This window comes from Pyxicephalus adspersus, chromosome 6, assembly GCF_032062135.1.
Source record: "Pyxicephalus adspersus chromosome 6, UCB_Pads_2.0, whole genome shotgun sequence".
NCBI classification, from domain to species: domain Eukaryota; kingdom Metazoa; phylum Chordata; class Amphibia; order Anura; family Pyxicephalidae; genus Pyxicephalus; species Pyxicephalus adspersus.
The window spans coordinates 39,230,126-39,248,311 of record NC_092863.1 but is presented as its reverse complement, the minus strand read 5'-3'; the positions used below and the strand labels follow the sequence as shown (position 1 = coordinate 39,248,311).

Below are 18,186 nucleotides of genomic sequence, written 5' to 3'. Positions count from 1 at the left end.
TACAAATTTATTTTTGAGTGAATTTCAAAAATATGCCCTGCCAAGCCAATCAAAAAGCAGAATTGCCAAAAAAAATTTTTACATAAAAACTTTGATACCAAAATTAGACTAGTTATACACGCTTTACCCAAGATATAAAACTCGTTTCGTAATTTGACGTTTCAAGAGGCTGCAGTCCACAAAACACAAACATAATTTTAACTCAGGAAAAATAAATTGAATGTACAACACATTATAGAAACAATTTCATGGTTGTTTAACCCCTCTCCAAAATACACACAACTCTGTATGGAGAAATAAAATCAGCATTTTTTATAATGGACCAAAAAGGCTCGTTCATGCAATTTTACAGATGATCAACAAAATTAGCACTTTTTAAAGCCATTCCATCAAGCTTTTATCAGTCAGTAATGTTTGGTTCTGTTAAAGGCATTAGGTTTTAGAAAAATAGGAGACTGATTTCTATAATGTTTCCATATTCAGAGTGTTATAAAAATATATAACTACACATAATTGTAAAACAGATTTTGTACCCAGACAATACTTTCTAACCCTGCTATTTCTATTAAATTTCCAGGGAATAATAAATTCACAGAGTGAATTGTTAAAATCTCTTTGCATGGTAATGTTGTGCCCTGTAGATTGAATATGATAAAAGTTTGGGAGCAATGACATAAACCCGTCTGCACTTAATCAGGTATGGCAACCATACTGGCTTTAACTGGTAGACTGCTAAAATGTGGTCCACATTATCTTGTAGTTGTGCACTTTAATTTCTTTAAAAAAAAAGTGCAAACGTGAAATGTCTGCAATAAGCAGAATTTATACACCAGACAAGCATTTTAATTTAACATAAACAGACACAGCAACACGCAGTAATTTAGACAACTGGATTTTCGGGAATTCAGGTAGGATTTTCATTGATAATTATCTATGTGTAGACATGGGAGTTGCTGGGCTGTCTGCAGAAGAAGATCACAGATCCTTCTATATTCACAAAGAATGAAAAGAAGAATTGAACTGTGCATTCTCCATTGTAACAGATGTATAAACATGGGGGTTATTAACACACCTTAAACTGCATGGGCCATCTACTTCATTGATTATGTTTTTACAGAATTGAAATTGTAGGGTTTGTAAAGAAAAAAAAAACTTCCTTATAAGAGGGGAAGTTAAAAATTATTCTTTTTTATTATACAAGCTACAAATTAGCTAAATAGAATAATGGCAAATCATGTTCCAACAATTTTATTGTTTAAAGGCATGTATGTAGAATCCTTAACTATTCTGATTTGCCTAGTTATTCAGTTGGTTAGATTAAATTTACCTTTTTGGTAGAATATTTAAAAATGTTTATATCCCAAATGCCAAACTGACTCTACAAATCAGGCATGCCACGGTTTCTGTTCTTCCTAAACTTAGATGTGATTAAGAGTTGCATGCAAATATCTGGAGCAAATACAATTGTCTCTACTAGCAAAAAATATCAACTTTTGGTATAAAAGGTTGGAAAAGCTAGTTGGTTGCCAAAGGTGATGACTCCAATATGCTCTTCATTTTAATATGTAATAAATATTTCCATGTGATCAGTATTCTATAGATATACATATTTTGTTAATTAATACAGTCCACAATAACATAGTGGAGTCTGTTAGCTCTTTAAATGAATGATAACCCACCAGAAAAATGCTAATTGGACAGCAAAAAATGCAATCACAAAGGGCTGCAGTACACACACCATTAAATCCAGTTACAGGTGTCAGGAACAGGAACCTCTATTAACCACCATATTAAACTCCTAAATCTGGGTTCCCAGAATATAATTTTATGCTGATGGAAACTGTAATAAGATCTTCCAACATGGAAAATGAAACATACTTTTCATGCACACTTAGCGCTTTTGTTTAACAGACATTTAGTAAAGGTCACTTACAGTTCAAGGACCAGAGGAATTAGCACATGAAAAATTACTTTGGGGACATACAAAAGTATAAACTGACAGTGACACAGGAGGAGGAAAGGACCCTATATATATATATATATATGGCATTTCCACCAAAGAATATTTTGGCATTTTACCAAATACCAAAATATTCTTTGGTGGATCCATATATCTCAATTAATGGCAGCAACTATATCACCACAAGGGAATTTGTTGATGAATGTCTTATTCACTGCTCTATAAGTGAACCTCTACATAATCAAACTCCAATATGTGTGAAGTATTATGATTAATGGTTTAAAGATGAATTGTAAAGGGGAAAATAGAATCAGTATGCAAAATTTCTATATTGTACTTATATTGAACACTTTGAGCTCATTTATAAATGGATTACCAAGTTTACATAGCCCGGTTAACCTCTGATAACTTACCAATAAGTAAGACAATTCAAAAAATACATATTTCCTAGCACATGATTGGAGAAAAAAAGTGGCTTCATCATGAATTCCCTTCTCTTTTTTTTTCTTTCTTCATTTTTTGGTGGCAGTTGATTTCCGCAGTAGTTTGAATAGGCAATATACAGATCATCCAGATTAAAAGAAAAAAAATAGAAGTCAGGCTGTGATATGACCCAACTCTTACCTCTTCATTCCATGCAAGGTGGAATCACAACAAGCAATGTGCAATCATTGTGCATCAGCAGCTTACACTAGCCTTAAGGTTGAGAACCAAGCCAAATGTTGTCACATCAAAAAGTTCCATCCTTGTGTAAGATGCGACACAAATGGTTCACGTCAGAAAAATCAATATCTGGCACTGGCTTTACATACTTGGATCATGTCAAACATCATCAGTTCTTAGGACCCTGCCTATGAATGTAATTGCTTGAGGATAGGGCTGGGGTAATTAAAGGTAATACCAAGGCACTACTCTTTTTCTTTTCATTTGAGATAGGGGCTAAATCATCTGTTACTAGTGATATTTGTGGTTACCAGTGACTTTGTAGGGATAAATGTTGGCCAAGCATGGCTGACCAAGACAAGTAAGGCAAAAGACGCATGAGGACACAAGTATGATGGAGAAAGCCAAATACAAGAACGTACAATAGGCCATCTTGTACAAAGAATCACCATGGGAATGATCAGAAAATGAGTACAGAAATTTGTTAATGAGCTCTTGATATATAAGTTTACCTTTTCATCCCTTCAGGAGAAAATAAACTCCCTTTGGATAACATTGAGCGTAATGTGACATTTTTGCCACAACACAAGCAATAAATACTAGTAATGTTGATAAAGGTCATTAGAAACAAGATCCATTGATTATGTTTTCTATTTTCACACAGCTTCCTCACAATTCCACTTCTCAACATGAACAAACATTGCTGTGTAGTTCAATTGATAGGATTCTGGTAATTTTACCACACACTGTCTGCATTGTCCTTCATTATGTAATGGCTGTCCTTGGCAGCAACTCTATTTATGTGACACTAATTAGCTGTGTGACATTTGCAAAATTTGAATAAAAAAATCTCTCAACTGAGCCTTGCAGTGTGATAAAAATACTAAAAAGGGAATATATACACCGATTTGGACTCCTACCAAAACATTACCAGGCTTCCTGCATAACACTAGTGGGGATTACACCTCTGGCACATGGAGGCCTTGTTCACCTCTATGTTGACGCTTACAACTTTTTTTTTTTTAAATAACTCATTCCCCTGAAATGAGAACTTTTACTTTTAATCCAACATCCAACCACCCCCAGTCCAGCCAGGTTTTCTGGAATGACTTTTCAGGCAAACAAAATCTGAGAAGCTTGTTTAAAATGGCGGTCATGCGGATATTCAGTAAAAATCATAATTTCTGCTGAATTTATATTAACCTATTCATAAAAGTGGTGATCAGCTGACAAATCTTAACCCATATCTTAGATGAGCTTGCGATCGTTGTTTAACAGCAGTGGCGATACTACCGCCCTATTTCTAAACAGCTTAATTGCCTTCTGAAAATTGCTAGCAGCTTATTTACTATTACTTTTAAACATCTTTATTACAGAAGTATGAAGGTACAAGATACAAAAAGAAAATTAAACTTAAACATATGAAATCAGGAGTGTTAGGGTAATAAACATACAAGAGAGACTCAACCCAAAGAAATTCCTAAATGCAATACCGACAAATCATTAAAAAATGTACCTTTAACTTCATAGTATAGTAAATCTGCGTAGGTTATGGGTCATTCATGGTGACAAAAATGCAAACTGTTTGTTTAAAGCAACTGTCCTTTCTCCCATTTGGATCTATGTTTAATATCCCAAAACTGGAATGAACTTTAGGAATGTGGTTTAAAGCTAAAAGTTTTGCACATGCATAAAATATGTTTGTAAAAAGTTAGGACCTATACTGAGGGATTTTGTAAGCTGCCATGGATGACCTAGTTCTAAAATTGCTTATCACCTGGTTGGTGTTCTGTTCCTTTGTCTTTAATACCTTCTAAAGCACCCACCCAGAATGGGTATACAGCTCAGGTGTTCAGATAAAAAACAGAACAATTGTTTTTGTGCTGTATCGGTATTACACCCAAGCAATCTATAATTTAATAATCTGTCTACAAAAATTCATTTTGAATAGGATATACAAGCAGTTGTGTGTATTTACAGATATGTATCACTCGGAAACCCAGTGTTCTCCTCTCTCTAGTCCTGAGTGGTCACCAACTGTGCTTTCCAGTTCTCACAGAATTCACAGAATTACAAGTGAAAAAATAACTGTGCCTCTATGTTTATTATTAGCCTATGTTTGACCTGCTAAATCTAAGTAATGAACAAAAAAGTACACCAAAAGAATACTTTTGATTGGTTGTTTCTGGTTCTCTTCTTTACAAACCCTTCAGCACACTATGTATATTAGCGCTGAATAATATAATCAATAAGATATTTTTACGAATACCTATTTTGTCTAATGTCCATCCATCCATCAGCACTCCCTTTAGTAAATAATTCCCAGCAAGTTAATTTTTTAAGGCGAAGTTCCAGTAATGATTAGTGCAGCAGAAATAAAAATCTATTCATTCTCCTAGTGAGCTATTGCAGCCTGGAGTATTAAAGGAACACCAAATACTAGAGGTAACAGAACATCAAAGTCACTGTGACCCAGCACAGTACATATCACAGAGGAAATTAAATAAAGCAGTGAAAGGAGTAGCAAATATTCATACACATAAAACCCAGGATCCTCCGCTCCTTATAATGACTTCTGACAAGGCCTCTCTGAGAGGATTCCAAGAAAAGAAGTTGGTAATGGAAGTAAACAAAATAAAGCAATAATGTGCCAATATATATAAAAACATTACAGCGCTGAAAAGAATATGTAAATATGAACGCTGCGGGATCCCTATAGTCAAATTTTTAAAAATATAAATGCAATGTAACAAGAGAACTCCGAAATCATCAAGTGCTTCTTTCAGGAAATTGAACAAAAGGACACTTTGGCACTACTGTAACAAAAAAGCTACATGTATTTAAAAGCAACATCAATCAGGACTGTAAATACTACAGCAAATGTAACACTAAGAACTCCCAGGACCCCCGTTTTTGTTATTAGAATAGCACAGGGGCAGTAAGTATTTACTGTCCTCTTTGCAGGGAGATTGCTTATTTGGAGATTGATTAGAGCAACAGTCTCTTTAAATAAAGTCTGTCTCTGTGTGTGCTAGATATTTAAAGCTGAATGCAAGTTAGTTTGTACACTTTCATTTAGTTAGGATTTAAAATGAAAATTTCAAAAATATATTCCTAAGTAAATATGAAATGCGTATGAGAAAGTCGTATAAAGTAATCCAATAAATAAAGCGGTATGTTCCTTATTGCGTTTTATGGCTAACAGAATCCTGCTTAGAGTAATCTATGGATCAAGGTGATATTTACAGAATGTGATGTCACATTTTATCAGCGTACACAGTACAAAGATTTAGGGAAAGACTGAAAAAGAGACCAATCCGGTGTGTTTTACTGTTCTATTACCTAACCTATAGTGCTCTGTCTATCCATTGTCATGTATTGCATGCCGATTTATAAAACAAAGAATGTACTAATTTATTAAAACAAACATGGAATTGTAAAAAAAGTACAAAATTAAGTCTTAAATTCTCTTTTAGGAGATTTTAGCTGGGTAAGGCTTTACTAGACAGAGTTGGTATGAGGTACAAAAGTTCTAATCCGAGATCCGAACTGGCTTATTAAGGACTAGTTGTGTCATTTTGACTTTTATAGCACCATGTTTACCCCACAAAATAGATGATTCTTCTATATGGGCTACAAATACAAGAACCACTAAACTTTTAAAAAGTTTATATTATTGAAAAAGTATATGTAAACATATACATACAGAATGTATATTGAGGTATATGTGATTGTAACCTTACTACAAAGAATATTTTATGTTAAAGGTATTGTCGTTTTAACTGGGCGTGATAAATAAGCCAATATACTTACCTATTTCCTCACTCTGTAAGCAGCCAGAGCTTTCTTTCACTGTTTGAAGTTCTGATATGTGGGAAGGGTTTCAGCAAGAAATAAATATATAACCTAATTCATCATCCCCCAGGTTGTCATTTGCAGTGGTAAGTGTGACCCATGGCTGAATTGTATTGGGGGACCTGTTACAAGGGTATCTTTATTTTTCTTTATTTCCTTGTTTACAGGTCAACTATAACTGTCATTTATTACTGCCTATACACAAGGTTAAATGAAGATTGATTATAGTCTAGATCACCTTAAATGATCTATTGCTTGAAAATGATCGGTCAACCAAACAAAACATTAATTCGGTTCAAGTTAACGATTTTCAACCAGGCTGACACTTGATAAGGATTTGCAAGCGGAAAGGTTAATTTAATGCAATTCATTTATAGAAGATAGGATCACTTGTTCTACTTCATGGAAAGATACTAGCATTATGTGTGAGCCAAGCACAAGGCCAGAATAAGCTTTCATGTCCCTGTTGGCAATTTCCCTATGGGGGCTTGTAACGCACACATTTACTTCTATATCTTTAGTTCAGATAGACAACATTTCCATTATAGATATTACAAAAATAAAAAGTAGAATAATATGTCTAGTAGCCATTTACAAAAAACTGATCAGATGCATCAGATGAGTATATTAGCAGGTGCTTTGTAGGTAAAAAGTTTGCAACAGCACCTACGATGGAGTTTCTGACCAATACTAGAACTGCACCTTTAAACTGGTCCAGGCAGCCGGCTGTGTACACATCATTTTGCATACGTCTGCTCAGCACAAACGAGGCAGGACACGTTATTAGCCCTGACTGGTGCAACAGCACAGCTTGTCATATCGTGTTATAGTCCTAGAGGCCAACACAAATCCTAAGCGAGCAGCTCAACTGACTGCTTATAAGCTTTATTAACCCTTATATAACTAGATCTCTGCAACTGGGCAAGGTCTTCACATTCATTCTTTTGTTTGGCTGGTGCCCAAATTGTTAAGTAGGGACCTACTGAGCAGTTTAAATTAAGCACGTTTTCATCTGAACAAGCAGTTTCTCATCATTTTCTGCATAACTTTGGCTTTCTGTTATTATAAACCCAAGCTTGCAGATATTATCTGTACAATATAGCTAAATAAACTTAGCAGTTCACTGTCCCGCCTCGCTTCCTCTAAAACGCAGGAGGGCATTGAGCAGACAGTTAATTTTTAGCTTTTGTATGTTGATTTGAATTGCTTGCGTCTCAGGCGTAACCCTCTGACCTTTGTGGCCTTGTGTTCCTGGAGCAAAAATTAAGCTTTTCCGGTGCACAAATATAAATTCCCAGAAAATGAACCGCAGCTGCCAAACTCTGCTGATAGCCAATAGGTACTTTGGAAATGGTAGGTGTATCAACAAAAAATAAACATAGTTTAAAGTACAAACTTTTTTTTTGCAACAGAGATAGCCACACTAATTTGTTCCAAAGCCACTTAAAATTTGGAGCAGGAGTGCCTTTTTGTCCTGTTAAATCATACATCATTTGCGCTGTATGGTAGAATGGAATTTGGTTCAATGGTCAATATTTATATTGAGCAAGTCAATTGAACTGAACATTGTGTAGACCAGTATCAATTTATGTACTGGGTGCAGAAACTAGAACAATATAGTACAACTATTCTTTCTATGTAACAGAACCACAGAAGGTTCTAGTGTAAAGTTTAATCCACAGATAAGAACATATTACAAATGTATGTACAAAAAGGTAAATGTTTTATGTAAAAGAACTGCACATTTAACGGATGCAGCTATTATGAGAATTTTGTCATATAAAAGACCTTGTGTGATATGCTCATTAAGGACTCAGCTGCAGATCATTTGAATTGGTTAAAATGGTTAATTAACAAAGAGAGAACTTTAATTTAAAGGCACTTCATTTTATTAGCCAGTAGTGAAGCAGTTAATTGTGCCACCCATGCCAAACTCTCACCTTCAAATTATATTCAACAATGAGGCCTGTATCTTTAAGACACAAATGAAATATTAATAGAGAGAATATTTGCAGATCTGTCTCTTAAATGACAGTACAGAGGGGGGTTTAAACCTGCCTCCGGCAAGCCGCAGGGCCCTTCCAATCCATTTAATGCGAGAATTCTTTTTCTCCTTCTGACAGAAGCGCTGCTCCTTTCTCTGGTGCTATAACGCTGACTTTGCTTTAGAGCCACGCTGGCCAGAAAGGGGTTAATAGGACGAAAACTTGCTTGTTTCACAAACAGTGTTTCACCTTTCACATTTGATACTGATTCCTCCTGTCACTGCGCAATCAAATGGCAGGATGCTACTTTCCGCAAATCATCCTGAAACGGCAGATTTTTTTTTCCTTTTCTTTTTTTAACCATGGCTATGACCAAACTTGGCTTGAAATACGTTTCGCAGAAACTCGATGAACAAGGCCACTTAAATTGGGCACATCTACAGAAATAATTTTGCTACAGTGCTGCAGTCATAATAAAATATATGGAGATGTAAATAACATTTCCCAACTGCTGGAGCTGTACTTTGTATCTTTATAATATATTGGATTTCAGATGCTTCCTGATTCATCAATATACAAAACCCTGGCCAGCTCAGCAGTGGGATAAAGGCATACAGTACATAAGTGACATTTAATTAAACAGAAGCCGCTCCTCTCTGCTGAACTGAGCAATACAGGAATGAATTTGGCCACATGGATTTGCAGATGATGATTTATATATAATTTAAATACAGCTTCTGTTGTGCACTCAGCTGAATGGATAAGGAAGTTTATTGCTCTGCATTGCGTGCTTTGCTCAGCCGGGAGTGGAGAGGTTAAACCTGCACAACCACATGCATGGAAATTTTAATTGGGTTATTGGCGGTTTAGATTTAGATCAAAAACCTAAAGAGTTAGCAGAGAAAATAATAAATTAGCATTTGCTGGGAAACATGAGAGCTGGAAAGAAACATCTATTTTCTGGAGTTGAATGATGGCAGTGCCAGAGGCCACATTGGAATCCTCTACTTTATCCTTTTTTTATACAAAGAGTATGGAATGCTCTCCCAGTGGATAAGGAATGGGGGTAAGGCCTTTCATGTTTAATAAACTGCTGGTACTGATGACAAATATTTGCTCATTTTTACCCTTGTACTGCAGCATCTTTGAATATTCAATGTTTTTCAGGAATATAAAGCGGATGTGAAACTGTCCAGTGCATAATAAATCCACAGATATATTGTACTGGTAATCAGACTGAAAGCAATTAAAGTAATTCACTGTGGCTGTTCAGCTGTTGTACAATATAAAACAGTCTATGTGAATACAAAACAGAACCCTCCAACCAATAGATCCCATAGGAAACCGGTAAGAGGGTAACATATGACTTTCACCAATGGCCACCTTAATATCTCAGGTATTTAAGATTATGTTGAACACATGCTGCAGAAAATGAGTGGAAGACAACAGCTGCTAGGAACATAAACGTTTGTTACAAAGAGAGAGTGAGTGTTATTGTGAGTGGTCCTATATGTGAAATATAAAAAAAGTATCATTCACCGTAGACATCAGATATTTAGGTACAATCCACTTGAAAACTTTGCGCTCCATCTAGTTAGCACAATGCATTCTACATTAAATCACAAAGCATCGCTGTAAACTAAAACAGAAAAAAGTTCAAACGGTTTAACCTTCATCAACAGACGCCTGTGTCTAGCTGGTGATGGATGTAATGATCAGACATGTGATGAATGGCCATTATTATCAAGCTTCTTTTACTATCTGGTTAATCTGTGTTGTAAACCCAGATTGACCTGAGTACTAATATTCATTCCACAGAACAGACAGCTAAACCAGAGCAATGCTTTATCTTACCAAATGTGAGAGCAAGCAGACAATGCCATAGTTTATTTTCACAGTACAAAGAAACTCACCAACACCAAATTTAACATTAACACAATAAAGCATATTGTATTGCTGCTGTACCACCCTATTTGGCATGCAAGCAGTTAAAAGGAACACGTAATGAAAGGAGTAGGATAAGGAGTGAAATCACCCAGAATTTAGACAAAGGAAGCAGTATTAAAATAGAGTCCTATTGAAATGACTGAAAGGGCCTTATCAGACCCTGTCATATCTCTCTCAGAGCTGGTGCCACTGGAAATAGAAGGCTGTTACAGCTGAAAGTCTCAGTGCTACACAGAGCTAGCTAAGCCACCGCACAGCTGACAGCACTCCTAAGTATCTGCTCGATTGGAAAGCAAAATACAAGGTTAGCCTTTTTGAGTACTACTAAATATATACCCAGAACTGCAGATTTAAAGGGCTCCGGCAACCACCGGATTTGTAAATGCTGCTTATCTGGCTGTCCTGCTGTGGTGTCAAAAACAGCAGGTTTTTAACAAGTACTATATGTGTATAGCCTGGTAATGAACAACTGTAATGTTCATATCTCCCTCTTTAGGTCCCTAGATTATTTTTTTTTTACTTTAGCTTTTTCTGGTACTGTGAAACAACTTTTCTTACGTACTTTGCAGTGGTAGCTGTTGGGATGTCAGTTTCTATTGACTAAGGACTACATCTCCTAAATGCCTGGCACACAGCATGTGGGACAGTTCTGAGTCTAGCCAGCAGTATTGGAGTTTGTGTTGACAGGTAAATTCCACATGCTTTGGACATCAAGTTGAAAATCTTCTAAATCATTCAGTTTATTGCAGGCATAGTTGAGCTGATCTGCTTTTGCATTCCCATAAACTTGTATGGGGTGAAAAGTAGTCCTAAAAACAAAATTGGCACCGTCAGTGTTCTCCCCGGTCCGTTTTAGCCGGGTGCTCCACCCGGCACTTTTCAGTAACCACCCGGCTGTTTTTGGGTGGTTACAGAAGAGTTTGGTCACAATACAAGGCCTGCCACCCACCTATAATTTCTTCCCACCCGGCTTTAAAAAATGCCTGGGCAGAACACTGACCGTCCCTTGTTTTCCCTGGAAAGAATATAATGATGGCATGTAGACAAGAAACAGAGATAAGTGGGGGGTAGGTGACATTCTATGGGTCACAGGAGAAGCAGGGTTACTGAAGTATCACCAGGTAAAAACACAGACTCCTGAAGATAGAAGACTAAATAAAGCAGCTACCAAATCGAAGAACAGGTATGCGGAAATATATTGCTTTTTTGTTAAAAGGATTAGACCAAGTCAATGTTTTATTGACTAAAACACAGCCAGATTCATCATTCATTATTTTTTTATTATGTCTGCAAATTAGGTGATAAGTATCCTCCAGTTTTCTCTTTATAAGTATTGTACCATTTGTCTCTTGACACTGGGCATGTGCAACTGGTTTGTTGTTAAATCAATACACTTTAGGTCTTAAAATCTTTGCAGAGAGGACACAATGAGCAATAAAAATAATTTTCCTTCTTCCTATCTTGGTGACACCTGTTATTCTCATTTTATCTGCTGGTGACACAAAGTAGGATATGAGGTCACTGATCATTATAAAAACCTCAAAAGATATACTAACCCCCTCCCACCTGTTCCAATTTATATACAGTATATGATTAAAGATCATACATAGAAATCAAAGCCCAATGATTGTCAGAATGTTCAATGAGGCAGAATGGCTTATGACACATCACATAAGAAGAGGTGCTGCAATACTTGCAATTGATAAATCATACAAAGCACTTTCAGAATAAGCAGGAAGAGGATTATGGAAAAATTAAGTTAAAAGCAGGGCTCTGGATTTTTTCTATAACCTTGCAAATGCTATAAGGTCATATGTAATAGCATGATCCCTGCATCTATGCAATTACCTTTCCTTATCTTCTGAGTCACCAAGATAAACCTATAGCGTAACAGCACATCTATATCCATTTTCCTCTTGACCTCCCTGGGATTCACAGACGTGCGCATTTTACGGTTTCAGTTTCAGATCACTAGCTGGCTCTGCCAATACCTGCGCCTCTACCTTGTGTGTTTCAGTGCGTACATTGCCAACTTTGCAAGCTGTTATCAAGCACCTCATGGACCGTCTCCTGACAAAACCCATCAAGCATTGCTGAATGTAACAACTGTCTGCATTGCTATGTTTGATACTATAAACCTAAGCCTGGTTTACTTGTTTATAATGATGAACACAATACAACTTTACAGCTACAGTTTTAAAGGAGTATAATTTTACCAACCTATGTAGTCATTATAATATTAGATATGTCTTAGACGCAACATCTGAAACCTATACGGCAAATACAAAACCATTGTTGAAAAAAAAAAAACAAATTAAAATGAATAAAACTAAAACCATTAACAATTCTGTTTGTCATACTTACACTTTCGAGGTTCCAGCCCCTTGTTTGCACATGCAAGGTGCTTTACTGGAGGATTCTGGGTTCTTTGAAGACACGCCAACATAGTTACAAAGACTTATGGTCAGCTAGGCAGATGGCCGCACTGCAAGAAAACATTATTAACATTAGTAAGACAACGCTGCTTATCTGGGCATAAGCTTTATAGCAACAAGCATACATAGGAACAGAAAAAGTGAATACTGAGATTTTAATGGTATACAATGCAAAGTCCCATTGGTGACCCCACAACATGAATTCAATAGGATGTGCAGAAAGTTACAATATGAAGATAAATAAAAAAACAATCATATCGCAAGGGCTTCCTGATGACAAGGAGCCCAGGCAGATCACATCTTGAAGATTTATTTTAGCTCCTGCCTTATTTGGCAGCCCTCCTCCTTATCTTCACAGGAAACAAACTTCCAGAAAACTCTGCATACCCCGACTTTCTCCTGCCGTTTGTTCCTGATGTTTGCACCAAATTTATATTTCAACAGTAAGAAGATAAAATGGTGTCAGAAATTATGAGTAAAGAAGCAGAAAGGTCTTGTTTTCATTATTAGGGCGTTTCTGTGTACAAATCCCTATTCTGGTCATCTGGTGAGAATAATATCTATTGAGGTCTAAAAAAACAAAAAAGGGGGGTGGGGGAACCAGAATAAATATGTTTATAAAACACACTTTTGGGCGAAAAAATGTACCACGTAAAATGTGTGTGAAGCTCTACAAAAAGTAAACTTTGCAATAACATTTGTAGACACACACTCCTTCATTCTCATTAGAGCTAAAGGAGTTCACCACTTTCACATGGTCAGCCACTTTCACATGGTTCACCACTTTCACAGAGATCAGTAGATCATCTATATGAAAGGTCAATGAGGGCATGAAAAGTGCTGGCAGATTCCAACACACAATCCTCCTCTGCATGTATTTTTCCTTTCTTTGTGCATTCATTCATGACAAATTGTAAAATAATTGTAAACTTTTTTTTTTGAGGAGGGCTTTGTTTTTTCTACACTTTGTTTGGACCAACCTTCTCTGTGGGTCACATATTCAATTAATTCTATCATGAGAAATGATGTGCTGGCCACTGCTGTGGTCTTCAAGGTCCCTGGCGGTTACACTGACCTGTCTTTAATACTTTCTAAGTCGCTGACCTAGAACAATTTTACAGATCATGGGAATCAGAGTAAAGCCAGAAGTTCTTATCTGAATCCTTGAAGCTAAAGTTAAGACAACACTGCATAGGTAAGCTTCCATCAGGGACAGTAAAGGAAAATGCCATACAAGGCTAGATTTCATCAGGCTTCTTGAAGAGGGGAGTCCTCTTGCTCATCAAAAAAGGAAACCTTTGGACAACCTAGCTAATTTTCTAACGTCTTTATGGGGGGAAAAAAGGAAGTAATAACAATGTATAAGCAGCTTTAATCAATTTGTGAAGTCATAGAAGAAACAATGGCGGGTGTTCAAGCTAGGGACGATAAGCAGATATCTCCCCGGGCAAGGAGAGACATCTGGCAGTTTATGGCCAACTTTTCTTGAACAGCTTCTTGCAACATATAAAAGCCTGGATGGAACAAGGACTTAAGATACAATACATTTACTTTATATCAAATCTGTCAAAAGAACATTACACTGACAAGTAAATTAATTAAATGTGTAAAATGGAAGCCATCTGCATTGGTCTGGCAGATCCTACCAGTTAAATCATCGGTTTGCAGGTCAAGTATTTTCAAGGCCAGCTAGCAAAAACACGATTGCGTGTTCTCCAGTAATGTCGGCTTGCAAGCAGAAGCGTTAATTCCACTGCAACATTCATTTTTAGAATTACATACTCTCTACACTATGCAAAACACAAGCGATTTGTATCGCTTAAACAAAGCAGTTCAGCAAAACTGATACAAGTTTTAAAAGCCGAAGGACAAAGCTGTTATTTAAAACCAGGCAGGTGTCTGCCAAGCTCCAATTGTAAACCGTCACTTCCCTTTTTTCTTTATTCAGATTCTTAATGAGGTATTCATCCTTTGAAAGATATCTGCACCACCTCCTTAAGATACTAATTTCACAACAAAATCCTCGTTACAGAGTAATTACTCTAAACGCCTGTCTAAATTCCATCTGTCCTCCCGCTCCCTCTCAAAGGCAAATGGAGGAGCTTCTGTATGTTTTCTAAAGCACTGTTCATTTGTTTCTTTTCATTCACTTTTTTTAATTAATGCATGTGCATGTTTGTTATCTGGAAAAATTTGTCAACTGGATCCGATCTATCGGCCAAAGGTAGAAAGACAATGTCAATCTGTTACACAGCAGTTAAACCCGTATGGACTCTGATGTGCAGTAATTCAAAGAACCAATATTAATAAAGCCGAACCCGAGCCTGATTTGCAAAACTATGAATGCAGTTTTGTATGTATTAAAGAAATCATGAAATTTAAATATAAATTAAATGAATAATTAAATATAATTAAACGCAATATAATTACATGTTTGCCAGTATTGATTCCTATCCTATTTGTACCTGGATAACAATGCAACATTCAGTAACCATGGCCTTGTAGTAAGCAAAAAGTATGAAAAACTGGTCTGTGGTACCTTGGTCTATGAATACCCCAGCAGATCACTGCATGGCGAATTTGGGGCTGAAAACCTGCACTAAAATTGTTCATTTTACAATCACACAGACCAGTGCACTACAGAGCTCTTGATAACTTTAGGGGAAATGTAACACTAGCTGGCCTTTCTTTTTGTTTGCAGAAAATTGCCAGTGGCACAATCACTCAGAATCAATCCCCAAACTACCTTTTATGGAATTACTCCTTGACTTGGTGGCCCAGCAAGTTTTTGCTCCATCACTGTTCCATCTTTAATAACCCTGATTCTAAAGGGACAACGTCCATGATATAGAACAGAATTATATATTAGTAATTCTGGTGTTGGCAAGATATGGGATTATACACCCTGGTGAAACTTGTGTGCCCACTCCTTCAAATTGAGTATTTCTCCATTTGCTACTCACACCTCACCATTTCAACCCAGTCTACTCCTGCTTGGCTATTCCAGTCACTCCATAGAGTACAGTGTGTCACCGATTATTAGAATGGTGTTGTATGGCAGTACAAGTGGAGGAGGCAATGACTGCATGAGAGAGCACAGTGTGAAGCCAATCAGCAAGAGTGCAGACCAAGAGCTTTTCCCTTCTTTTTATATGCTGGTGGGAACTATAAAATTCTGCCTCAGGCTTCTTAAAGACATAAAACCACCCTGATCATGTTATGTCTGTTTAGCAAAGCACCTGATGAGACAGACCTTTTTCTCCCTTTCTTAATTTTAGTACCAAAACCTATAATGTGAAAAAAGGACATTTTTAACGGAAACCATTCTCTACACAAAATAGTCTAAACAAGGAATTCCATAAAAGTACACAAAAACAAATTTTAGCTTTTAGACTATTAAAATTGTAAATAATAAAGGCAAACCCACAGTAAGCAGATTATGTCCAAATTAAATAAAATGGCAAGCTGGTTACTATGGACAATCACGCATAGCATATGGAAGCTTAAAGACATATAAACAGGCAGACTGTACATACAAACCAAATAAATGATCAACTTCTAACCCAGACACAAATGTAAACCTGCCTCCAGGCTGCTGCCCTTTTATTTAATGGTAGACAAGTTTCCTTCCATCTCCCTAAACAAGCATATATACGCATAGGCATTCTGTTTTCCCAACCAGTTCATAATAGGGATGCAGCCACTCGCATAGAAATAAATAATCATAGTACCCTCTGTAGACAACTGCTGGGCTCTCATAAAAAATAGGTTATGCAAACAAATAAAAAAATGAAAAGAAGAAGAAAAAGAAACTAAAAGGAAAAACAGAACTCTATTGTTTGTGCAGTTAAGTAGAGATAATTATGCTATAGTCATATAGATACTAAAATATTTGAATAAGGAAATATAACGTTGATTCCATCTCATTTGATTCCCATTACTGCAAAACTGCAGCAGATATTTTTTTTTCACTGATTTTTAAATGAGGTTCTTTATAACTTGTCCGACACCAGTTACCAGTGGCACTTTGGTTGAGTGTAGAAAGTGGTATGTAACAGGTACTCTTTATGAGACCATCACATGCTGCTTCTATCCGATCTGGAAAAAGTGCAATACTTTGCATTTGTGGCTGTGCTTCTGGGAAACGCTTATGGAGTTTATTAGCTGGATTAGCTCGAAGTGTCCCGAATAAAGGTTATCCTGCTGCATTGAAGTGTGGAGGTTACACCGGACATGCAATGCAGAGGATATGCTTTCATTTTGCCTGATTTAGTAAAGCTCAATAGCTGGGACACGGTGAGGATACATTGATGGCTACAATCAGCCCTTAGGGGCAAGTTCATTGCAGCTGTTTTGTGAGAGGGATTAATCAGTGAGAAAGCAGAGAGATAGCATCTCTTGACATGAAGTGATCCTGGCAGTTCTGCTAATCATCAAATTAGATTTTCTGCTACAGTTGTCTATGCATAACTAAATCTGCAGTTGATGGGGTAGAGTGGGGGAGGGACTGGGAAGAATAGAGAGGAAGAGCCACAGGGGGGAGGGAGAGAACATCACAGGGAAACAAGAGCACACAGGGCACCGCCACTAATCACATGACTGCAGATTTGAAAGCATCTTTGATCTCCGACGCACATAGAATAATCACAATCCTTAGACATAACATTTCACATTTTGTGATTTTTTACCCCCATTTTGCAGTCCCCTGAATGATACAAAAAAAATTCTTAACAGAAGAAAATACCAAATTAATACACTTGTTATATTTTATTCTAGGGTGTTGACACCTACATAATTTCTTTAAACTATTTACTGCCATTCAGTCATCATATAATAATGGGCAAGTCTGACCATCGAGCAATGAACAGGGTTTAAGTTCTAGGGGCCTACCTCAAGTGTATGTGGCCTCTTTGGGACTGAATAGAGATGTCTGAATGTAGATCATCTACACCCCGAGGTACTTCTCATACCCAGACAACTTTGCTCCCGATAGATCTTTGTGTATGTGGCCCTTTACAATCCATTACTTAGGTGTGCTGGATCCCAGTACAACAGCAAGGAAGCTACAGAACCAGTATAGGGCACAATGACCCTTCTCCACACATCCACCATGCTTAGTCCGGTGATTGGATGTTATACACAGAAGAGTGCTAGTTTGGGATAGCGTCAACAGAGCAAGATTCCTTATTAGAACATTAATCTGCTAAAAACTACTACTGCTAATATTTGTAAAAAAAAGTAAAGATGACTACTTGCTTGGAGAAAAAAAAATCTTCATGCTCCTGTAGTTGGGTTGTTTATTCAGCTCTTTCAGATAGTAGTACACTTAAAATAAGATCAA

At 36.8% G+C, this 18,186-nt stretch overlaps 1 protein-coding gene across 4 annotated transcripts in view; it reads right to left on the bottom strand.

Annotated features, from left to right (window-relative positions):
* FAM222A (family with sequence similarity 222 member A) overlaps positions 1-18,186 on the bottom strand; it is a 55,096-nt gene that overhangs the window by 9,999 nt on the left and 26,911 nt on the right. For 3 of the 4 annotated variants that reach the window (XM_072415379.1, XM_072415380.1, XM_072415383.1), the window contains exon 2: positions 12,775-12,895. In XM_072415379.1, coding sequence (XP_072271480.1) covers positions 12,775-12,856 — 82 coding nt within the window. In that variant the 5' untranslated portion in view covers positions 12,857-12,895. Of the gene's footprint in view, positions 1-12,774; positions 12,896-16,925; positions 17,082-18,186 lie in introns of those variants that run through there. The other variant, XM_072415381.1, reaches the window with a different exon arrangement.